The 24,320-nt window shown below is 37.4% G+C and overlaps 1 protein-coding gene across 3 annotated transcripts in view; it reads left to right on the forward strand.

The window, feature by feature from the left end:
• The first annotated feature begins 8,447 nt into the window (after window positions 1-8,447).
• The window catches only part of C4BPA (complement component 4 binding protein alpha), a 42,273-nt gene continuing 26,400 nt past the window's right edge, over window positions 8,448-24,320 (forward strand). Inside the window, exons 1-4 of one of the 3 annotated variants that reach the window (XM_007481300.3) lie at window positions 8,448-8,644; window positions 12,100-12,125; window positions 17,911-18,050; window positions 20,636-20,818. In XM_007481300.3, the coding sequence (XP_007481362.2) occupies window positions 12,109-12,125; window positions 17,911-18,050; window positions 20,636-20,818 (340 nt within the window). In that variant the 5' untranslated portion in view covers window positions 8,448-8,644; window positions 12,100-12,108. Of the gene's footprint in view, window positions 8,645-12,099; window positions 12,126-17,910; window positions 18,051-20,635; window positions 20,819-24,320 lie in introns of those variants that run through there. The other 2 variants (XM_007481303.3, XM_056815848.1) reach the window with 2 other exon arrangements.

A 24,320-nucleotide genomic window follows, 5' to 3' on the forward strand; every position in this document is an offset into this window, starting at 1 on the left:
CTACCTCCACCCAAATAAAACTCCCTGGTTCCACAAGGAATCACTTCTCCTGTTTCCACAGGCTACACTGATCCTTCCTGATCTGACTAACCTAAAATTTTACTATTCTAAATAAACTAATGCTATTATCTTTATAATTTTTAACTTCATCTCCAAGTTCATCTCCTTAACAGACTCAGAGTCCAAACCAAAGACCAGGTCTTTTTTTGTTGTTGTTGTTGTTCTCAGTTAAAACAATCTATAAAAACAGCAATAGAAAGCTACTAGTGTTTCCCAAGTTGGAAAAGGAAAACACTTAGCTCCTTCAGGTCCTTCCCTCCTTTCCTTCTACCTCAGACAGTGAGAGAGAGTGAGAGAGAGAAAATGTTACCTGCTCCCAGAACTCTGAGAGAGAGTCTGTGACTCTGACAACTACTAGAGACCAACTACCCCACAGAGAGAGAGTAACTGTCACAGAAAAACTGTTAGACCTCCCACACATACTGTCCACATTTGAAATTGACACTGTTTCAGCTCAGTTTGAAACTCCAATTTTTTTTCTCAAATCAGCTTCTCTACTTCTTACCGCTACACTAATATAACAAGACTTAATTTCTAATATCATCCTTATATAAAGTAATCCTGCAACCCAGGGCTTCTAACTTTCTCCATGAGTATCCCCAATATAACACTTAATATATCACCTAGCACATAGTAGGTGATACATAAATGCTTATTCCTGCCACAAAACTATCATTGTATAATGTACACAATCAGATACACTTTGTAGACGGTATGATGGTATACTTAGAGAATCCAAGAGAAGCAACTAAATAACTAGTTGAAATAATTAACAATTTTTAGCAAAGTTGTAGGAATCAAAATAAATCCATACAAATCATCAGCATTTCTATATATTATCAACAAAGTCCAGCAGCAAGAGACAGAAAAAGAAACTCTGTTTCTTTAATATATAATTTATTTAATAATAAGGTAACATAGAATACTTGTTTGTCTGCCTGCCAAGATGGAACCCAGGAATTATATAAATGTCATTACAAACTACTTTTCACACAAATAAAGTCAGAAGTAAATAATTGAAAAAATACTAATTGCTCGTGGGTTGGTCAAGCCAAATTTAAAAAATTAGAATCCTACCTAATTTAACCTACTATTCAGTGTCATTCTAATAGAAATGTTCAAAAAATTATTTTATAGAGATTTGATTTTTAAAGCACAGAGACTTTTTGATTCTGTTTACTTTTCAATTCCAAATTCTTTCCCTTCCCCTCTTCCTTTCTTATTCTTTGAGAAGTCAAGAAAAACAGAGCCCATAACAAATAGGAAGTCATGCAAAACACATTTCCACATTAACCTCTGTTAAAAAAAGAAAGGAAGAGAAAATTATGCTTTAGTCTGCATTCCAAGTCCATCAGTTCTTTAGCTAGAAGAAGATAACATGTTTCATCATGAGCTCTTTGTAATTGTGGTTGGCTGTTTTGATTATCAGTTACTAAATCTTTCCAAGTTGATTATCTTAACAATATTATTGTTACTGTCCAAGTTGATTATCTTAACAATATTGTTGTTACTGTTTAGGTTGTACTCATTTCACTTTGCATCCGTTCATATAGGTCTTTCTAGGTTTTTCTGAAACTAGACCCTTCATCATTCTTTATAACACAATAGTATTCTGTAACATTCATACACCATAACTTACTCAGCCATTATCCAGTTGATGGCCACCCCTTCAGTTTACAATTCTTGGCCACCAAAAAAAAAAAAAAGAACACTGATAAATATTTCATTTTAATAGGAAATGACATTAACAAGACAAAGCCCGTCCAGAAAAAGTATGATGACAGGGCTGGAAGCCAGATTTATAAGAACTGGGAAAAAGCTTTAGCCTAGAGAAAATATCTTCATGTATATAAAGGATTGTCATGGAAGAGGGATTAACCTTGTCCCATTTTCCTAAAAAGGACAAAACTAGGAGCAATGCATTGTAGAGAAGCAGATTTCAATTCAATGAAAAGAAAATAAAAATGATGAGAATAATAAGCATTTATATATCACTTTAAAATTGACAACGCCCTTTTCACATTCCTAAAATAAAGATCCAACCATGTTACCTCCCCTACTCAAAAAAACTCCAGTGATTCTCTATTGCCTTCAGGATCAAATACAAAATAGCTTTGTTTAACATTCAAAGACTTTCATAACCTAGCCCTATCCTATCTTTCCAGTCTTCTTATACCATACTCCCTGAAATTGACTGGTTGACCCAGAGATCTAATGACTTCCTGGCCACTTCATGAACAAGATACTCCATCTCTCTGCTCTGGGCATTTTCTAGGTCTGTTTTCTATGCTTGGAAAGCTCTCTCTCCTTCCCCTCTGCCTACTGATCTCTTATAAGTTCCAACTAAAATCAGGCTTTTACTTGAAGCCTTTCCCAATTCACCATTTCTTAGCCAGTACCAGATTGCTTTAATGATTACCTCTTTATAATATTGTTTGAGATTCAGTACAGCCAAGCTACCTTCCTTCAGTTTTTTTGTTCCCTGATTCCCTTGATTTTTTTGACCTTTTGCTCTTTCATTGAATTTTATTCTTTTCTAGTTTATGGGATAGTTTTTGGGTAGTTTGGTATGGCATTGAATAAGTAAATTCATTTAGATGGAATTGTCATTTTTATTATATTGGCTTAGCTGATCTATGATCAATTGACGTTTTTTCCAATTATTTGTGTGTAAAAGTGTTTTGTAGGTGTGATCATATAATTCCTGGGTTTTGCCATTTGACTTTGATGACTCTGGAAAAGAGAATGAAGCAATAACTTTGTGCAACTCTGCCTCACTTAAATCCAATTCATATGCAGGTCAAGAAACCATGTCATTAATCCTCTTTGAAATGAAGAACCAACGAACTTCTTATTTATCCTAAACTTACAAGCCTACAGGAACTGTAAAACTGAAAACTGTGGTTGAAAGAGGATAAATGAGTGACTCAGGATCATATACTTAATAAGCATCCAAGGCAGGATTTGAATTCAGATCTTAATTTTGAGTTCTGTTCTATACCCACTATGCCATCTGCTGTACAAAGAAGTAATTGCTAAACTTGGGAATTAAATGAATTCCCTGTCACAGGCAGTCTTCATATAGTGGTTGAATGGCCTCTTATTTGGGATGTTTTAAAGCTTATTACTACTCAGGAACTAGTCTTTGGAGGTCCTTTCTAAATCTTTGCTCTAGAACCAAAAGAGGTCATATAGTCTACTTCCTTTATTTTACAGATGAAGAAACTGAGATTCAGAGAGGTTGTATTGTTCTCTCAATGTCATACAAGTAGTAAATATTAAAGTGAGATTTGAACTCAGTTCTTCTGATACCAAAGATAGTGTTCTTCCCCCTATTCCAGGCTTTTACATCAGGGGCAAGGGATTTGTTAAAAAAAAAAAAAAGGAACAAAGTTGGGATCAGAATTTTGATTATCTACTATTTATTCAATTACACTCTCAACTGTATCCACTCTGTATCCTCTTCCATAGGAAATGACATTTGTGGCTTATGGATTAAGTCCTAGATGGACCAAGTGAGAGAAGGAAAATCCTAAGGACTTCATAACTGACCTTTGAGATATGATGAGGTATAAGGTACGTTGAGTATCAGGGAAAGGTGCACCTAAGTGGCACAGTGTATACCTGGAGTCAGGAAGATTCATCTTTCTGAGTCCAAATATGATCTCAGACACTTTCTAGTTTTGTGACCACAGACAAGTCATTTAATCCTATTTGTCTCAGTTTCCTCATCTGTATGCTTAGATCTGTGCTATAGAAAGATTAATCTCATATTGGAGACAGCATCTATTATGTCTTGGGGTAGTAGAGAACTGACTTCAAAACTGAGAAGACAGGTTCAAATAAGACACACACTGGCCCCTGGGTAAGTCATTTAAACTCCCTAATTTGCAGAGGCAAATCTCTAATTTGCACAGAAGGTGCCAGTCAGCTTTATGAGTGAGAGTTTCTTCCCCTAGAGAGTTTTCTTGTTAAAAAAAATATTTTTTCAGTTACATGTAGAAACAATTTTTGACAATTGCTTTCTGACATTTTAGGATTCAAATTTTATTCATCTCTCCCTTCCTCTCTCCACTCCTGAGGTGGTAAATAGTCTGATTTAGATTACACCAGTACTTTCATGTAATACATATTTCCATATTGCTTATGTTATGATAGAAAACACATCAAACACACATTAAAAAGCTTATGATGGAAAGAAAGCAGAAAATGGCAATAGTATTCCATTAAAACCATAAACCACAAATTGATCATTCATTTCCTAAGTTATGGGCAACCTCTCAGTTTTCAATTCTTTGCCATTACAAAAAGAGCTGCTAAAAATATTTTGGTAAAAGTAGGTCCTTTCTCCTTATCTCTGATCTCTTTGGAATATAGATTCAATAGTGGTATTTCTGGATCAAAGGGTATGCATAGTTTTATTGCCCATAGAGCATGTTAGAGAATGGTTGTATTAGTCCACAGTTCCACCAGCAATATAACAGTGTCCCAATTTTCCCACATCCCCTCCAACATTTGTCATTTTCCTTTTTAGTCATGTTAGTCAGCCTGGTAGGTATGAGGTATTATCTCTGAATTGTTTTAATTTTCAGTTCTCTAATCAATAGTGATTTAGAGCATTTTTCATAAAGATAGTTTTAATTTCTTCCTCTGAGAACTGCTTGTTTTCATATTGTTGAACCTTTTTTTAAATTGGGGAATGTTTTGTATTCTTATAAATTTGACTCTGTTCTTTATATATTTGGGAAATTTGGCCTTTGTTAGAGACACTTATTATGAAAATTTCCCCCAGATTTGTTGTTTCCCTTTTAATCCTAGTTGCATTGGTTTTGTTTATATGAAACCCTTTTAATGTATGTAATCAAAATTATTCATCTCATTTTCATATTCTTTGTCTTTCACCTTTGTCTTGTTTGATCATACATCCTTCCCTTATTTATTAGTCCCAGAAAGTTCTCTATATTCATAAATTACCAGTCTAGTCTGTATCCCTATCCCTATCCTAATCTAATGACACAACAGAGGCAGGGTAATTGGTGAGGGGGCTACTATAATTGTGGCCAATAATAGGCTAAAAGGATAGACAATGAGGGTGTATGGTGGAGCAATTGCAACAAAGTTCGAATTACTGTCAGATCTCAAAAAAGATTTTAAAAATAAAAAAAGAGTGGTAGAAGAAAAATGGGAAAAGAAATTGTAGAATTATAGGAAAACTATGAAAAAATAGTCAATAGCTTGGTAAAAGAGGCATAAACAAGCTAAAGAAAATAATATCTTTTAAAAATAGAACAGGCCAAATGGAAAAAGATATACTAATATTTACTGAAGAGAAGTCCTTAAAAGGTAGAATAAGTAACATGGAAAAGAATTCAGAAAAGTTCAATGTGGAAAAGAACTCCTTTAAAAGAAGAGTTAATCAATTGGACAAAGGAAGTACAAAGTCCCTAAAGAAAAGAATTACTTAAAAATTATAATTGGGCAAATGGAAGCTAATGATAAATAAAATGGAAAATATCTCACATAAAAGGGGAACAAAAGAGCTTTTACAGCCAAGTGAAAATGGAGGAGATGGAGAGAGGAGCTCTTGAACTTTATAGTCATTGGAATTGATTCAAAGACAGAAGCACATACTCACTCAACTGACAGAAATTTATTTGAGTTAGGATTATAGTTTTAGAACCAGAAGGAACTTTAGAAATTAATTAGTGCAATCCCTTTATTTTCCTGATAACCCAAAGTCTGCCTTGTCCATGATCACACACACAAGTGAGTAGTGTGGAAAGGAAAACTAAATCAAGATTTGGCATTTTTGCCACTGAGGTGGATCACACAGAGGTTGAAATAGTAGAGTGAAGATTGTTGGATAACAAAATCAGTTGGTGGCGGGGAGGGGAGACTTGGAGAGTGACAGTTGTTCTTGAGTATGACTCTTTCTTGGCCCTCGGACTGAAAGGAGTGCTCTCTCCCAGTCTCTGGATAGAAGTAGTTCTATTCCTGCATTTTTCCCAACTGTGTGCTCTACCTGGATTTCTGTGATCATGTCATCAAACAGAAGCATTTAAGGGAAGTGGTTTGAACTTTAAGGCCAGTCTTTAGGGTGTTAGCCCAAAGAGACAGGCCCAACCAGTTCTGAAAGTCAGAACCTTTTCTTCCTCTTGCTGTCTACTGCTAAAGACTTTGAACTTAAGAAAGCTAGCACAGATATAGCATAGACAGGGATAAAAGAACCCCCCCCCCAAAAAAAAACCTGTGAGGCCTGGCCTCAGCACAAAAGCTGAGAGAGACTCAAACCCAATCTGTGGAAAAGTATAGGGCAATCCCTATTCCCTCTACCCTGATACCTTCCCAGTTTGAACTTGTTATTTAATTCATCTTAATTTAAATAAACACAGCCAGACATCTTTGTAAGGGTGAGGGGACCCTGAAGGGAGTAAGGGATTTTAGGGGAGAAGGTTCTCTGTAACCTCAAGTACCCCAAATCTTGAGGTGCCTGTCTGTGCCTCTCCCCCTTTCACTCTGGTATATTATCTGTAAGAATAGTATTTTCTCATAGTAGCAGAGTTGAGACTTGATCCTAGGTCTTGTGATACAAACTGAGACCCAGAGACTATAAGTGACTTGCCTAACAGCATATAGGAAATCATTAGAGAAACCTATAATGGGGGGGAAAAGTAAGGTGGACATGTAGCAAGAACAAGGGATGCTTAATGGACAGTTTTAGTGTTGGGAAGGTTTTTGACCAGTGTCAAAAGATCTAAAGAAAATACCTTGTAATATTGGGTGACTTCCCTATGGAGAACTTATGGGAAGATATAACCACCTCATACAGGCAGGTATGGGTTAAGATCTATATCCCTGAAGGGATTATCCACATTGATGATATTGCAGATCTGTACAAGTAGTCAATTGGTTGGTTGATTAATTGATAATGAAAGCAATGTTATAGGATAAATTAGGAGGTCAAGAAGCTGATGGCAGGAAGACTAGCAAAGAGGTATTTGCAAGTACTGAGAGTTTGCTAGGTGGTAGCAAGAGTAGAGACCAGGAAGAAACTGATATCAGAGATATTCTAAAGGAAGAATAGGCAAAATCACTGAATGGATATAGAGGATGAAAGATACAGATGAGATAAAGTTGACTGTGGATACAAGCCTGAGCACCTGAGGTGGTACTGGTGCCACTAACAGAAAGAAAGAGGCTGGTAGAGAGACTTGCATATTAATGAGAGATCATAGGAGTTAGAGCTGGAAGGGCTAATCCATCTGGTCCTATACCCTCCTTTTTTTTTTTTAAACCCTTACCCTCCGTTTTGGAGTCAATACTGTGTATTGGCTCCAAGGCAGAAGAGTGGTAAGGGCTAGGCAATGGGGGTCAAGTGACTTGCCCAGGGTCACACAGCTGGGAAGTGTCTGAGGTCATATTTGAACCTAGGACCTCCTGTCTTTAGGCCTACCTCTCAATCCACTGAGCTACGTAGCTACCCCCTCTATACCCTCCTTTTATGAAACAGGAATGGAAGTGAATTGCCCCCAATCACACAGTTACTATCATTGTTTGGATTCAACTGGCAATTGAGAGGCATAGTGAATGAAATGTTAGACTTGAAATTAGGAAGACCTGCCTCAATCATTTTCTAGCTTTGTGACCGTGGGCAAGTCATTGAACCTCATTCTCAGTTTCTTCACCAGTGAAATGCACATAACAGCATCAATCTCACGGAGTTTTGAGAGAAACAAATCACATAATATATATAAATCTTAAAATCTCAATATAAATGGTAGCTATAATTATTCTGACTTCAAAACCATTGTTCTGTCCATTATACCACACTGTGTGCCTGATTATAAAATACCTCAATTTAAAGGAATTAGTTTCTGCTTTAAAAAAAAGGTAAGAATAGACAATCTTTCTCAGTTCCCTTCAAACCAAGTCTGAAGTGACAATCTATTATTTATTTCCTCCTTCCAAGCAGGGACTAATGTTAGACCATCTTTAGTGGGCAAGAGGGCATTTACCATGTGGGTAGACTGAAGAGGGATCAGGGAGGGAACAGCAGTGACTGATGTCATGGAGATTTGTATGCCCAGCTTTGTTGAGTTCATTCAAACATTGGAGGATCTAAGATCCCAATGTCCACCAAACTATATCTTGCTTAATAACCCCTCGTGTTTATTAACGGGTGAAGTGCTTGGCAAATTATCTTTTCACTTTTCGGAAAAGCTTGGCAGAGAAAAACCAATGATTGCGACATCTGTTATCAAAGAAGCTGGCTAACTCAAAAAAGAATGTTAGCAAAAGGTGCTTCTGTGTTTCTGCAGTTAATCTTTTTTTTTTTTAATTTCTGCCGTTAATCATTTATGAGACTGATGCTTGAACACTCCATGCTCCCCTCAACTCAGCTTTTGCTTTCCCACCCACACACTCATTCATCCTCTCTCTCCTTTCCTTGATCTGAGCAGTGGAGGAATAGCATATTGACTAGTGGCTATTCCTGTAAACTCCTCCCTATGAATTAAAGACTGGAAAAGATCAAAGAAACTTCTTTATACTTCAGATCTTCTGCTTCTCAACAGGCTGACTGCAGGTTAGTGGTTTGTTCTGGATTAAAGGTGCCCTGGGAGAGATGAGGGAAGACAGGTTGGGGAGGGAGTGGAGGGAGAGGCAGATCATAGCTGCAGAAGTCAAATTGCCAGCAGGAGTCAAGTAAGTGCTATTTAAATGGGAGTCTCAATTAATTTTTCCATTATCTCATACAAAGAGGGAATAAAATCCTAAAAGGTAAGGCTAGTTTCTAAAGTCTTCCCTGGGCTATTCAGGAACTAGGAAATCGTTAACTCTCAAGGAGCCACCCTATGCAAAATGGAGAGTTGGAGAAGTCTGTCTTTGATGGCCCCACCTCTCCCTTCTTCTTTCCCCATCAGAACATGCCAGAGAAGGGATTTATTTTTAATACATACTGAATAATTTCTATATCTGGGTTTTTAATTAGCCTCCAATCGGGTTTTTAACCTTTGTGTACATTTCTTTGTTTTTAGGAACTCTAAGGAATGTCTGCCATCCCCACCCCTAAGACTGATAAATAGGAAGAGGAAAAAATTCAGGTCATCTTGCTCAATAAATAAAAACTGGTTTAGACTAGGATATTGCTATGTGGCTGTCCATCATCATCTAGGGATAGTGGAAGGTTTGAGAGTTTTGATGGATCATCTCCCCATTAGCTATTACCAGTTAGAGATGTCCAAGGTGGGACTGAATAATGAGCTTTCAAATTGTATTTATGGACTTGCACAAAGGGACTTCTGGGTCTTTGATCACCAGGAGAGATCACTGACCAAATAATTTATTGCTTAATGCTAGCCTAACCAATGAATTGATATTGTTACCCTGAAGCTAGTCTGTTGGAATTTTTAATTGTCACACTAGAGGGGTGTGCTGCACTTGGAATGTCACTAGCACTGCACTAGCACTCTCCTACTGCCAATACCCCCCCCCCACAAACCACTTGAAAAAAGTAATTTCTATAATGACATGATATCTCAGTCTATTGATCAGTGAACACAGAATTATTGAACTCTATGACCTTTTTATCCCTATGTGAAGCATCATGGGTTAGCCAATCAATAAACATTCATTTGTTTATTGACACAATTATTTGGATTTTTAAGAAATTAAATTCTTTCTATTGACATAGATCTATTTTCTCTTTTCCCCACATTCCTCCATTTCCTCCAGAAAAAGAAAAACGAAACCCTTTGAACAAATATGCATAGATAAGCAAAACAATTCATTGATCATGTCCAAAAAAAGTATATCTCAAGCTATACAAGGAGTCTATCACCTCTCTGTCAGAAGGTGGGTAGGTCAGCATGCTTCATCCTGAGTCTTCTGGAATTGTGGTTAGCCATTGTTTTGACCTGATCCACAGGTATTTATTGAGCTCCTAATATGAGTCAGGCAGGGTGCTAGGAAGTATAAAGATGCAAAGATGGAGTTTACATTCTAGCTCTAATAATAATGATAAAATAATAAAACTGGTAAGGTAAGGTGCCAAGTGGGAGGAATTTGTGCACTAGAAAGAGCAAGGAACCAGATTATAAGGGAAAGCAGGAGAGAATTAGGTGCTCTGACACTTACTCAGTATGTAACTCCACATAAATAATTGAACCTTTTAAATGTTTCCTCCTCTATTAGATGGAGTTAATATTTGTTCTTACAGGGTTGTCCAGAGGAAAGTACTTGTAATTTGAAACATAATCTAAATACGAACTACTATTATATTTTAGAAGTCCAGAGAATGGAGAGCTCAGTGAAGTTTAGAGTAGTCAGGGAAGGCTTCATGGAGGAAGTGACTAATCTAACATAAGTTGTTGACAGAATGAAGAGTAGAAACTAGGGGTGGACCCACTGATTTCAACTCCAATGCACTTTTTTCTATATCACACTACTTAAGGAGATAATGAGAAATTCATTCCAGTTGGGACTGAGGACAGATATTGAGGAGAAGCAAGAAATCTGATTCACTAGGTAAGAATGGGACTAGGTTTTAGAATCATATATTGTGAAACCAAGGTAAAAAGAAGTTGACATCTTGTAGTTGGAATCTAATAATTTTCAATCATATTTGACTCTTTGTAACTCCATTTGGGGTTTTCTTGGCAAAGACACTGGAGTAGCTTGCCATTTCCTTTGCCAGCTCATTTTGTAGATGAGGAAACTGAGGCAAACAGGATTAAGTGACTTGCCCAAGATCACACAGCTAGTAAGTTATCTAGGGCTGTATTTGAACTCATATAGAGGAGTCTTCCAAGCCCTGTGCTCTGGCTGCTGTACCATCTAGCTGCCCTTGCATCATACAGCAGTTTTAAGGGAGCCATGGAAGAGTTCTGAACTGAGGAGTGACAAAATGAAAATAGTATTATAGTATTTTAGGAAAATAAATAGAGCAGAAGGGTGTAATATACATATGAAAGCTAACTGGAATTGGTGAAGGCTAGTTAGACTGCTTCAGTCATCTGAATTTCAAGGGTTACCGGTTTGGTGTGGGTATTTTAGAGTGGGAAATGAGAGAGCGAATAAATCTCACACACAATGTTGGGCTCTTTTTCAGGACTGCTTTCCTCTTCTGCCTTGTCTACCTGCCACTCAGCTCTCATCTATGGTTCCAAGAAGCTAAAAGCATGTGTAGTAACCACACCCCAGTAGAACCATCTTTACAGATAGGCTAAATCAGGTTGAGCATAATCAAGAGGCTCCAGACCCATCAGGGAATTATGGAGTGTGTTCCCTAGGCATGCAAAGACTTCACCAATGGAAGGGGCAGATGGGAACAATTTGCTCCAATGGCCATGAAGGCAGATGAAAAAAGTACTGTAGAGTACTTAGGGAAGGGATTGGTCAGACATTGAAGATGCCAAGGTCATCCACTTCTTTCCAGGCTATCAGCAGTTGTCTTGATTTTGTCTTGCCATTGGACTTTGATGACTCTGGAAGAGAAAGTGAGGCTGATGACTTTGTGCACCTCTGCCTGTCTTAAATCTAATTCATGCACAAGCCAAGACATGCCACAATGTCATTGATTTTCTTTCAGAACACAGGATGAACAACAACAGTTTCTTCATCTGTTAAATGAAGGAGTTAGACTTGATGGAGGCTGACATCCCTTCTAGCCTTGACTCTATAACTCTATTACTTCCCTTTATATATTTCAATCTAGATATATTAGCCTCCTTGCTATTTCTCATAATGATTTTCATCTTTCACTGTATCTTTGGACTTGCTGGCCTGTATGCCCTAAATGCTCTCCTCCTTATTGCCAACACTCAGAATTCCTGGCTTCCTTCAAGACTCAGAGCAAACACTACCTTCTTTAGGAGGCCATTCCCAGTCCCCCAGGTGCTAAAGCTTTCCTCTTAAAGGTTATCCCCCATTTACTCTCTCTATATTTTGTTTGTGTCTATTTGTGTTCATGCTGCTGCTCCTATTAGATTGTAAGTTACTTGAGGGTAACATTGTTTTTTGTTTTTTTCTTTATATTCATAGAATTCAGAAATGGTGCCAGGAACGGAGTAAGTATATAATAAATGATAGCTGCCTTATTGATTAACTGATGGGAAGTTTTCCAGTAATCATCAAGGCATGCCTTATAGGCAACTACCTACTTTACTGACTACCCTAGATTAATTTGGTCGACTACAGAAGGCAGTGTAGCAACTGGTTTAATTCTCCTGCTGCTTCTGGAGAGTTTTTAAAAAGAGATTGACTGGGATGATGAGCTATCTCAGTCTTGTGATAATTTCAATTTTTGTCTACCAGGACTAACAAAGGGAAAGATATCCAAGGAAAAATTCTAGGCTGATTTGACTCTCAGGTCAAGGTTCTGTTAAGTGTATGGTTGGACTGAATCTATTTTAGTTGGTCACCAGGGATTTAATTATTAAATCCCAAATGAATTACTAAAGTTAGAATGGAATTTATGGTAGTTTATTTTACAATAAAGAGGGAAGATATTAAAGAAGAGAGGAGAAGAAAAAGAGAGAGAGAGCTGTTCTGGCCTCCTCTTGAGCCAGGCAGGAGGTCCCAGCCAAGGGAAATGAGTCTCAAGATGATGAGCCTTTCCTCCAGAAAGGCCAAAGGAAAGAAATTCAGCCTTTACACTCACCACACGTCAGTTCAAAGGAACAGGGTCACTAGGAAAACAGGTCCAGTCAGCACTCTTCTGAATGAAGAAAATTCTCCACTCCAGTAGAACTCCAGCAGAACTCTCTCACAGGAGGTTCTACTCCAAGTGAGAGTTCCAAGTAGAACCCCTAGTAGATCTGAGTTCAGGTCCTTGCCTCTTTCTTTTAAAGGCCTTTTTTCTTGTGTCCCTTAATCTTTACATCTGCCAATCACAGTTGAAGCTCTGCTCTAGGACTGCCCAGAAGGTAGTCAGTTGATTCTGATTTGTCACCCACTCTTTCACACTTGGGTCACCCACTCAATGTGTGAAATGGGTTTTAGTACCTTTTTTTGGTTAAATCCAAAAATGGGTAGATCTCCATACTTAACTTTTAAGTACCATGTTTATACTTATGAGGATTCAAATCTAAAAATAGATAGATCTTTATATTTAACTTTAAGTAGGGTGTTTATACTTTTGGGGATTATATCTAAAAATAGACAGGGGATAACAATTTAATCTTCACAATCAGGAAAGAGCTAAGTACCTTCATTGTTACAATTAGGGGAAAGTCAAATCCAATCTTCATAGTTCTCAGCACAGTTATACCCAATGGAGCCCCACAAGCTAACTTTAAGTCTACAAAACAGCTTTTCAAATACTTAAAAATAGCTATTATATCCCTGCTAAGACTTTCCTTTTTCAAATTAAGTTGTCCGGATGAAGTGAGAATTGGAGATAATCCTCGGGAAATGCCACTAGAAATGTCCTATGCTGTTGAGAGTTAAGAGTCAAGATCAGAGACTTGCAACACAAGCCGCTTATCTTACTTTCTGCAACACATCTGAACTCTAAGTTGTGACCACCAAATGGTATACCCAAATGACAAAGAATTCAATCAATTAGTTTTGCCTGGTTCTTAATTTGTTGTTAGTTGAACTTAAGATTTTTTTGGTATAGGAAAACTCCCTCTCCCAATGCAGATCAGTACCTGCTATGCAATTTATGGTCCTAGAGAATTCATTATTTATGAGGTTAGTTATCTGTGGCAATTTGCCTGCGGTTAGACATCCAGTATGGTGGTCTTACAGTCATAGTTGGGACTTTGAATCACATCTGCTAAATTCCAGACTGGTTCTTTATCCACTCTGGTCATGCTGCAAGACTCTGGTTTTTGTAGAGGACCTTGTTTTCTATTGTCCTCGGGCTTCTGGTTGACTTTTTCATCACCTCTGAGTTGGAAAAAGTACTTGTACTTTTTCATTGGATTTCTCGATCATTCTTTGGTCCAGTGAAAATTTTAGGGTTTGCTGGAGGAGGTAAATGTGATCTGAGTGGCCTGTCTCCCATCCAAATGAGTGTCTTGGCAGAAAGTCCAACTTTCTTTTAAACATAAATATAACAAATCAGAATGTAACTCTCTAAGATGCCCTTTTTTACTGTAATTCTTTCTGGAGTTTCTTCTTTTTTGTTCATTTAAAAGAAACTCCTCAATGACCTACTCTTTTTTAAATTTTATTTTAGTTCTCCTATTCCTTCCACTACACTCTCTCCAAACCCTTAAACCCATTAATAAAACCAGGAAAACAAAGCTATTGTAATAAATATTCATAATTACACAATATAAATTTCCACATCAGCGATGCCCAAAAAACTTTGTCATATTCTACATCTTGAATCTATCATCTCTCTACAAAGTGGTGGTAGGGAACAGCTAGGTGGCTCAATAGATTGAGAACCATGTCTAGATAAGGGACGTCCTCGGTTCAAATATGGCCTTAGCCCCTTCTTGGCTGTGTAATCCGGGGACGTCACTTAGCCCCCATTGTTGTTTTACTTTGAAATGTTCTTATTATTGTAGGAAAAGTTCTCTTGGTTCTGCTTTTTGTGGGAGAAACACATCCAAGTCTGTAGCAGGCTTTTCCCAAGAATGAGTCTCAAACTCTTTAAAAAATTTTTATTTACTTAATGACTTAATTTAGAATATTTTTCCATGGTTACATGATTCATGTTTTTTCCCTCCCTTCCTCCCCCCTCTCACCAAGTAGCCAATGAGCAATTCCACTGTGTTTTATATGTGTCATTGATGAAGATCTATTTCCATACTATTGACATTTGCACTAGGGTGATCGCTTAGAGTTCACATCCTCAATCATATCCCCATCAAACCATGTGATCAAGTAGTTGTTTTTCTTCTGTGTTTCTACTCCCACAGTTCTTTCTCTGGATGTGGATAGTGTTCTTTCTCATCAGTCCCTCAGAACTGGGAGACTCAAACTCTGTTCAATCCAGAAGTAAAAAAATAATTTTATTTGAAGAAGAGGTTTTTAGGATAGTGTAATAGTCTAGGCTGGTAGAATGATCTTAGGGGCTGGTAGAGTAGCCTGGGAGCTGGTAGAATAGTAGCACCCAGTGGTGGAGTAGCCCTTTGAGCTGATGGAGTAGCCCCATAACCCTGAGTTGATGGAATAACCTCTGAGCAGGTACAAAAACAGCCCTCCAGGTGTGGAGTAGCAGCCTTGGAGCTGATGGTGTAGCCTGGGAGCTGGTAGAGCAGCCCCCATTGAATAGATCAGGGTTTGCATATTTATTGAGAGTCCTAGACTGCCAGACCCTTTGGTGCCTGTGTCTCATGTTTCCCCCCCCTTGTCCCTCTGCTATCCTTTCACTGCCCTGCTGGAATGCCTTCATCAAAGGTGGGAACATAACTAAGGTAAACAGAACAATGCAAATGGTTAGTATAAGAGTCTAATAATTCAGAATAAGGTAAATACGGGCAAGAAGCTGTGGCACAGAGCAACCTGACAGTTCTGAACTAAGGTACAGCACAGTATAGTTCCATTATGAGTGATTAACAACACAGAATGACTAACTGATTAATAAGACAAATTTGGCAGCTTATGCTTGTTGTGGGAGAAACACACCCAAGTCTAACTGTTGAGAACTACAAGATTTCAGAGCATGAAGGTCCCACTTCCTTCACTGCCCATGGACCACCTCCAACCTTGCTTACTTTATTATGTATTAGTTCACAGGAATCATCTTTGTGTTGTTTTTTTAAGCCTCATCTTCCATCTTAGAATTGGTACTGTGCATTGGTTCCAAGGCAGAAGAGCAGTAAGGACTAAGTAATGGGGGTTAAGTGACTTGCCCAGGGTCACACAGCTAGGAAGTGTTTGAGGCCAAATTTGAACCCAGGACCTTCCATCTCTGGGCCTGGCTTTCAATCCACTGAGCCACCCAGCTGCCCCATTCTTTGTGCTTTTTGAAACCATCCTTTTCATCATATCTTATGGTAGAATAATATTCAATTATATTCATATATCAAAATATCTTTCAGCTATTCCCAAACAGATGATTGCCCTCTTGGCTTCCAATTTTTTACTATGAAAAAATCAGCCATTTGACATATTTTTCTACACATTTTTTTCTTTCTTTGATATCTTAGGGGATAGGCTTCATAGCAGTCATGGTTATATTGAAGGATAGCAATCATTTTAAAGTATCTCAGTTTCCATCTATAGATGAGTGGGATGTAGAGAAGAGGTGAAAGTATAGTCTGGGGGGAGGAAGCGATGTTGGAAAAGTCACTGAGGCAGAAGTGAGCACGAAACTTCAGTAGGAAGAGGCAGTGAGGAGACCATCCTAATTGAAATTTGGGGAAATTTTTGAAGATAAAAGATTAGGAAACAGGTATCAAGCAGGCGAGGAAGTGATGATAATGATGATGATATTGAAGGTGGTGGATCACATTTATAAAGCATTTTAATATTTATAAAGCACTTTCCTAAGAGCTAGCTCTACCAGTAGGCATTATGGCCTTGAGGTCATAAGACCTGTGTTTGGGTTTTACTACTCTTAAAAAAAATAATCTTTATTTTCTGTCTTAGAATCAATAGTAAGTATTGGTTCCAAGGGAGAGGAACAACAAGGACTAGGCAACTGGAGCTAAATCACTTGCTCCAGGTCACACAGTCAGGAAGTATCTGAGGCCAGATTTGAACCCAGGACATCCTATCTCTAAGCCTAGCTCTCTATCCACTGAGCAACCTACTTGCCCCTACTTTGTCTTTATTAGCTTTGTGAGTGTCTAGTTGGCACAGTATATGGAGTGCTAGGCTTGAAGTCAGGAAAATTCATCTTCCTGAGTTCAAATCCAGCCTCAGACTAGGTGTGTGACCCGAGACAAGCTATTTAACCCTGTTTGCTTCAGTTTCCTCGTGTGTAAAATGAGCTGGAGAAGGAAATGGCAATCCCTTCCAGTATCTTTGCCAAGAAAATTCCAAAAAGGGTCACAAAGAGTCAGACCCGACTGAAAAAAATGACTTTATTAACTTTGTATCCATGGACAAATCATTTTAACTCTCTGAGCTTCAGTTACTTCATCCTTATGATGATGGGCATATAATAATAAAGGTTAGCTAAGGTATTGTGAAAACCAAATGAGATAATGTATCTACTTCTAGAATAATTTCAGCTATCATTATTATCTGGAAAGAAAGCATGGCAGAATTGATAAAGAGCTGGGCTTAGATCCAGGAAGACCTGTGTTCAAATTCCAACTCTGACACATACTGGTAGTGGAACCCTTTGCAAATCACTTAATCTTCCATTATTCTAAAACTCTCTAAAGAGTTCAAATTGCAGAGCCATGCTTGTTTGGGTTAAGCGAGTTTCCTCATCTGGGAATTTTCAACATGAATAAAATCACAGATCTGGCTCCTGTCTTTATCATTATTTTCTAACTTAAAGGATAGGCTGGAAGCCCAAATCTAATATCTATGATTTAGTTAATAGTTGCTGTTCTTTGTCCATACATTCTGCTTAGGATATTGTGAATATCTTTTTTCTATTGAGAGACCAAGAATTGTCCCATGATGAATTTCCTTTAAATAAGGCAACTCCTTAAGTACTTTGAAACTGGACAAAACCTCTTTCTCTTCGTGTCTCTACCACAATAGTCTGTGACTAAATCCAGAAGCAAAAACAAAGTATTGCCATGAAAACTTTATTGTTTCCATTTCAATGGGGAAAGCAAATTTTCAAAGCTTCAAATTATTTAAATGAATTCATATTTAAGTCTGGCACATGCCAGGAGAAATTTAACTTCTCTTATAATAACCAGTTTAGTTGTTGTTGTTGTTGTTTTGTTTGCCTGAATGGAGAGGACACTTTCCTACTTATTTTACCAGAAAAATTTGGAAGAAACACTTGGTCACAGCCTTCCCAAGGGTTACAAAGGAGATGGCACATAGGAGGGAGAAATGGAAAGTCCATGGTTCAACTCTATTCCAAATAATCTTGTCTTTTGCTCTGCTGGGCATGGTGAATGGTAAGTGATGGGGGAACAGAGCGACAGGTCAGATCAATATTAATCATTGCAACATATCAATACAATCCATTTCCTGTCTGTATTCCCATTTAATCCCATTCAAAGGAGGACCAGGTGTCTGGGAGAATCTCTCTCTGGTATTGCTTAAATGGGCTGTTGGATAGCACAATTGACCACCTGAGATGGAAGAAAATTCCATTAGTTTTATACAACGACTTTTCTGGAACCTTCTTCTTCTTAAACTCCCAGGAAATACCCAGGACTAACCTTTAAGTAGGAATTTTTGTACGTGGGGCAAGTTGGGTTGAGGAGAGTTCACCAGGAGTGTGTCGCTAATAGGAAGGAAGTGTTTTCCTAGATGAGGTTCTCACCCTTATTGGAGTGGGAGGAGATGATGCCATACAGAGGAGGAACTGAATTGAAGAAGCTTAGGCTGATAACATCTACACTTTGTAAATTCCCATTAGAGGTGGGAGATAGGGAGGGAACAGAAAACAAAAGAAATATTTAACTATGAAAAACCAACAGATGCATGTGCCCTTGAGCAAGACCACAACTACAGGTGGGCTTAGTCAAAGGAGGAGCTGAGGTAGAGAACAGTGCCCCAAAACGTCGCAGCTGGCACCCTTTAAATTGCTCCAGTGGTCTTACACTAGAGTTCTTCTGTGAATGGACCTAAACAGTTGGCATACGAGGGATTTGAGATGAATCTTCAAGAAAGCAAAGAAAAGTAGAAGACAAGAAAGTAGAAGTGGAAGAGCATTCAGGGCACATAGGCCAATTACTGAAAAGGCACAAACCCCATTGCTCAAGTATAGGACACAAAGTTTGTGGAGAGGTGTCAAATGTAAAAAGACTATAAAAGTTGATGATGAAAGCCTAAAGTTCAATAGATAGATAGATAGATAGACAGGCAGGCAGGCAGACAGACAGACAGACAGACAGACAGACAGACAGACAGACAGATAGATAGATAGATAGATAGATAGATAGATAGATAGATAGATGGAGAGATGGATGGAGAGATGGATGGAGAGATGGATGGAGAGATAGATCTGTGAATCATCTATATAAAGATGATTCTTGAACTCAAGGGATCTGATGAAATTACTATCTAGTAGGAGAAGGAAAGAAGGTCAAGGAGAGAGACTTGGGTGATCCCCAGGGTTAGTGGACTACAGAAAGGTCAAGAAGAATAAAGACTGAGGAAATTCCACTAAGTGTAGTAAGTTTGAAGAAAGCAACTTCAACTGAATGATGATTGGAAGTCAGATCATTGTGTTTAGAGAAGAGGAAGAGGACAGGAAATAGGCGAGTATAGATGCTTTTCTGAAGAAATTTGGCCAGAAAAGGGAGAATAGCTATAAAAAAATAATTGTCAGGAATGTTCAAATAAAGTGAAGACTTTCTTTTGAAAGGACAAGAGAGACATGGGAATAATAAAAAGCAGCAAGCAAGAAATCAGTTGAGTGGGAGAGACTGAAGCTTGGAGAAAGAGTAGGGATGCTGAGGGACAATCTGTTCAAGAAGATGGAAGGGAATGTAAAGGGGTTTGTTTTCCTTGGCAAAGAAAAAGAACTTTTCAAAAAATCTGACATGAGAGTGAATGGGGGTAGGGGGGAGGGGAGGATGTGGAAGAAGATGCCTGAATGATGTGAGATGAGGATGAGGGAAGAGAGTTTTTAGTAAATGGGGTCAATTTTTTTTGGTGAAGTATGAGGTTGAATTGGGCTCACAGTTGGATGGGTGAGCAAATAGCTCCTTGGGAAGCTTGAGGCAAAATTAAAAGACTGAGAATAGATAATAAAGACAGTGCAAAAGCAAATCAATTAGAGGAGAAGAATCTGTTTTGTTACAGTGAGGGCTCAGTTAGGGTTCGATAACTTTCATATGCAGTGGGTCCAGTTAACATGGTTTTGAGGATTTCCCTGACTGCATTCAGCTGCACATGAACAGGTGTGAGGGAGGCAGATGATAGGACAATGCAAGGTTGTGCTCTGGTATTGTAACCAAAAAAAGTGTCATTGGGAGTGCTAACACCAACAATATGGGACAACTAGGTGGTGAAGTAGATATGGCAACATGCCTGAAGACAAGAAGATCTGAGTTAAAATCCAGCCTTAGACCCTTACTGACTGTGTGACCCTGGGTTTCCTTATCTATAAAAAGAGCTGGAGAAGGAAGTGGTAAATCACTCCATATCTTTGCCAAGAAAGCCCCAAAGAGAGTCACAAAGAGTCAGATATGAATGAAATGACTGAAAACAAACTAAGAAACAAAAACCTGAACAATATTGAATAGGTAATATCAGGGATTAATAAAACTGAGGTCTAATCATCCTTGTTAAATTAAGTTGTCACATAAACAAAAATGGGATTTTTGTGCCTTTTATCATCATCAACCCACATTTTTTATTCCTGAGTACGGCACCATGTTTATTGTTTTCAAGGCACTGTATTGTGTTCTTTGGGAATCAATGAACTGAAAGACATGACTCCTGCACTTGAATAATACACTCTTTAGTCCCTGAGGTGGTGGACCCTGCCTGGTTTTAATCTTTGGATCTCATTTGATTTGATGGCCAGGTACTTGTGGTTTTCCACCAACGCTTCACTTTGCTAGCCCAGAATCAGTTTTGGACCAAAGTATCTTCCCAGAAGGAACACAACTGAAATACAACTGTCGCCCAGGTTACACTCGGAGTAGCTCCAGGAATGTGCTTACCTGTAGAGATAAATCCTGGCATTTTCTAAATCCGTTCTGTATCAGTGAGTACCTAACATTTAATTTTTTACTTTCTTTACTTTGTTCTTATTTAGAGAAGATTTTCTGAATGTCTATGGCATCTCCCTAACTGTGAGGCACTTTTGGAAGCTGCAAAAACCTTTGACTCCTTAGGGAACTACTGAGTCAGTTACTGTGTCAAAGTACAGGTAAATTCCACTTCTGAAAAAGTCAATACATTAAATACAAAATTGCAGAATGGAAAAATCATGGAGAAGTCACTTGCATCATGAAAGAAGATGTGACGATTAAAAATTCTGAGAGACAAGGGTCTGGGTAAGAAAATCAATTTATTGATCAGGCTAGCAATAACCATTAAATTAGTTAGTCAGTGATCTCTCTTGGTGATCAAAGACTAAAACATTCAGCATCTTGAGTAATTAATACAACTTTGGAAGCTCATTATTTAGTTCTCCCCAAGATATCTTTTAATTAGTGGATACCTAATGAGGAAATAAGCTTAATAATATTTTTAGTTCCTCCTTGATCATAGGATTCCAATATCTAGATGAAGATCAGGTTAAGTCTGGTTAAGAGTGACCTCCATTCACCCCAATGGGGAATTCAAGGATACCTGCTGGACATATTTGGCTAAGACTAATTTCTGTTTACTACACAAGATGGGGCTCACAATTTCAATTTTAATCATTCCAATTTGAGAAGCTGCTTTCAGGTAGGGAGTGTGAAAGCATTCCTTGGATTGCCAAATGAAAAAAATGAGGAAAGAGATTTGAAAAACATACTGAACCTAGTAAAAATAATGATAATACAGAGTATTATTTAGCAATAAAAAATGATTCAGCATTAAGGATAAGTTTTCTCAAAGGTTTTTTTAAACTAAAAAATAATTCATTAATGACTTATTTCAATACATAAGCTATCCTTTGATTCTGATTTATACAATATTATTCAAAGCCCTCTCTACTGTGTACCTGACCAGTTGTCTCCAAATATTTGATGGGTTTTCATATGGAAGAATTAGAAAATTTTGCATGCCTTTAGGAGGTAAAAGTGGGACCAAGAGATAAATTTTGATTTCTTTAAGGAAGAAATCCCTAAATATTCTAACCTCTTCTATTCTTTCTAGCCTATCCTAAATATTCTAACAATGCCTTTTGAGCTAGTGAAAGCTACTGAAAGTATGTAAGCAGATATTATTTGAATCCTAGTTGAGGACATTAGAGAGAATTTTCACATCAAGTAGGGAGTTAGATTAGATGATTTCTAATATTCCTTCTCTTGCTAAGATTTATAATTTGGTGTTGTAAGACTTCTACTCTGTTCCCAGCTCTGACTCTAGTTGTTTAAGACTGTACAAATCCCTTCATCTTTTTGGATCCAGGTTTCTTCTATAAATTGAGGGTGTGAGATTAAATGATCCTGAAGGTCCTTAATAACAAAGTTAACAAACTTTATTATAAGTAAAGTTGCATATACTTGTATTGTATTAAACAGAAGTCTAGTATGCAGAATGAAATAGCTGATCAGCCTTCAAAAGTTACCCACTGAAAACATGCCATCTTTGTACAAAGATAAAGCTTTTTTTAATTTTTAAACATTTTTATTTGGTCAATTTCAAACATTATTCATTGGATATAAAAATAATTTTCTTTTCCTCCCTCCTCTCCCCCCCCCCCCCCATAGCCAACATGCAATTCAACTGGGTAAGATAAAGCTTTGAGTCTGTCAATCAGATTCTCAATGAAGCAGATCTTGCATTGGGAGGTTTTCTCCAGAATAAGGGATGACTTTATGCTATCCATCTATACTTTTTTCCCTCACCAATTCCTTGGTAAACAAAGGTATGCATGAGGGGTCTATCTTGGGTTAGGAATATTGTATATGTAGACAGACATAGTGTTGGATTTGGGATCAGGAATCACTGGGTTCAAATCCTATCTCTGACTTCATTTATAAAATAGGGTGTTATAATAGTAACTATATCAGAAGTTGGTTGTGATGCTCAAATGGTATAGTGTGTGTAAACCTTTTTTTTAAACTCTAAAATTTTATATAAATGGGAGTTATTATATTATGAAACAGAGGAAAACTATTTAACATATGTTGGACTCCAAGTCATGACTTAAAAAAAAACTGGATTATAGTTTAAATTAATGAAATTGTCCTGAATTGAATATAAAGAGGTTGATTTTTTTTTAAATAAGCCTTTAAGTCATATATTTTTAGTGTCATGGAACAATTTGGTAGTCTGGTGAGATGGTGCAGTGGATAGAGTGCCTGGCCTAAAGTAAAGAACTGAACTGAAATCCAGCCTCAAACATGCAACTATAGGCATATCATTTTAACCTTTGTCTGCCTAGTCTCCTTTTCTATAAAGTGAGGAAGGAAATGGCAAACCACTCCAGTATCTTTGTCAAGTAAACCCCAAACAGGGTCAGGAAGATTCAGACAACTGAAAACAATAATCGCTTATAGACTCCTCAGAATATTGCATTTAAAAATTATTATTATTATTATTATTATTATTTCTTTATATATGGGGTTCTGATTTGTCTCCCTTCCTCTTTCCCAAACCTGCATTGGAGAATGCCAATGTTTGATCTATTTATCTATCTATCTATCTATCTATCTATCTATCTATCTATCTATCTATCCAATTATCTATCCATTCATCTATCTATTCATCTATCCATCCATTTATCTATTATCTATCCATCTATCTATCTATCTATCTATCTATCTATCTATCCAATTATCTATCCATTCATCTATCTATTCATCTATCCATCCATTTATCTATTATCTATCAAGCCATCCATCCATCCATCCATCTATCTATCTATCTATCTATCTATCTATCTATCTATCTATCTATCTATCTATCTATCCCCATACTCACAGAATACATGCTTTCATATTTCAATTCTTTCTCTGAAGATGGATATGATTTTTCTGTATAAGTCCTTCATAGTTGATTTGAATATTTATATTACTCAGAATAGCTTAGTCACAATTACTCTTGGAAAAATTTTGTTGTAAATGTATATAATATTCTCTTGGCTTTGCTCATTTCACTCTGTGTTATTTCATGCAAGTCTTCCCATGCTTTTCTCAAATTAATCTGTTCATCATTTCTTATCACAGCCCATCAATTTCCAGTTCTTTACCACCACAAAGAAAACTTCAAACTTATGACCTTGACTTCATCAGCTGAGCAGTATAATTGAGCTACACAGCTTATTCATGACTACAATTTGGGCCAGTGGTTTTAAAGACTTGCAGGGATTATATAATTCAACAATTAGCAGCAATTTCAAAAGTCTATTGCCAGTTTTCTACTTATTCTGCTGTAGGAATAGAGTAGAAAAAATAGATCAAAGAATATTTTTTCCTTTTGTTTGTCCCAAAGAAGAATACATGAAGACAATGAGAATAAAAGAACTGAGAGTTCATTCTAAGTTTTCAGTCCTCTGGGTCTTTCTGAAAGCAGAGTCTGAAGATAGGATCTTGATTTCTTGCCTTGAT

This window comes from Monodelphis domestica, chromosome 2 (genome assembly GCF_027887165.1).
Source record: "Monodelphis domestica isolate mMonDom1 chromosome 2, mMonDom1.pri, whole genome shotgun sequence".
Lineage (NCBI taxonomy): Eukaryota > Metazoa > Chordata > Mammalia > Didelphimorphia > Didelphidae > Monodelphis > Monodelphis domestica.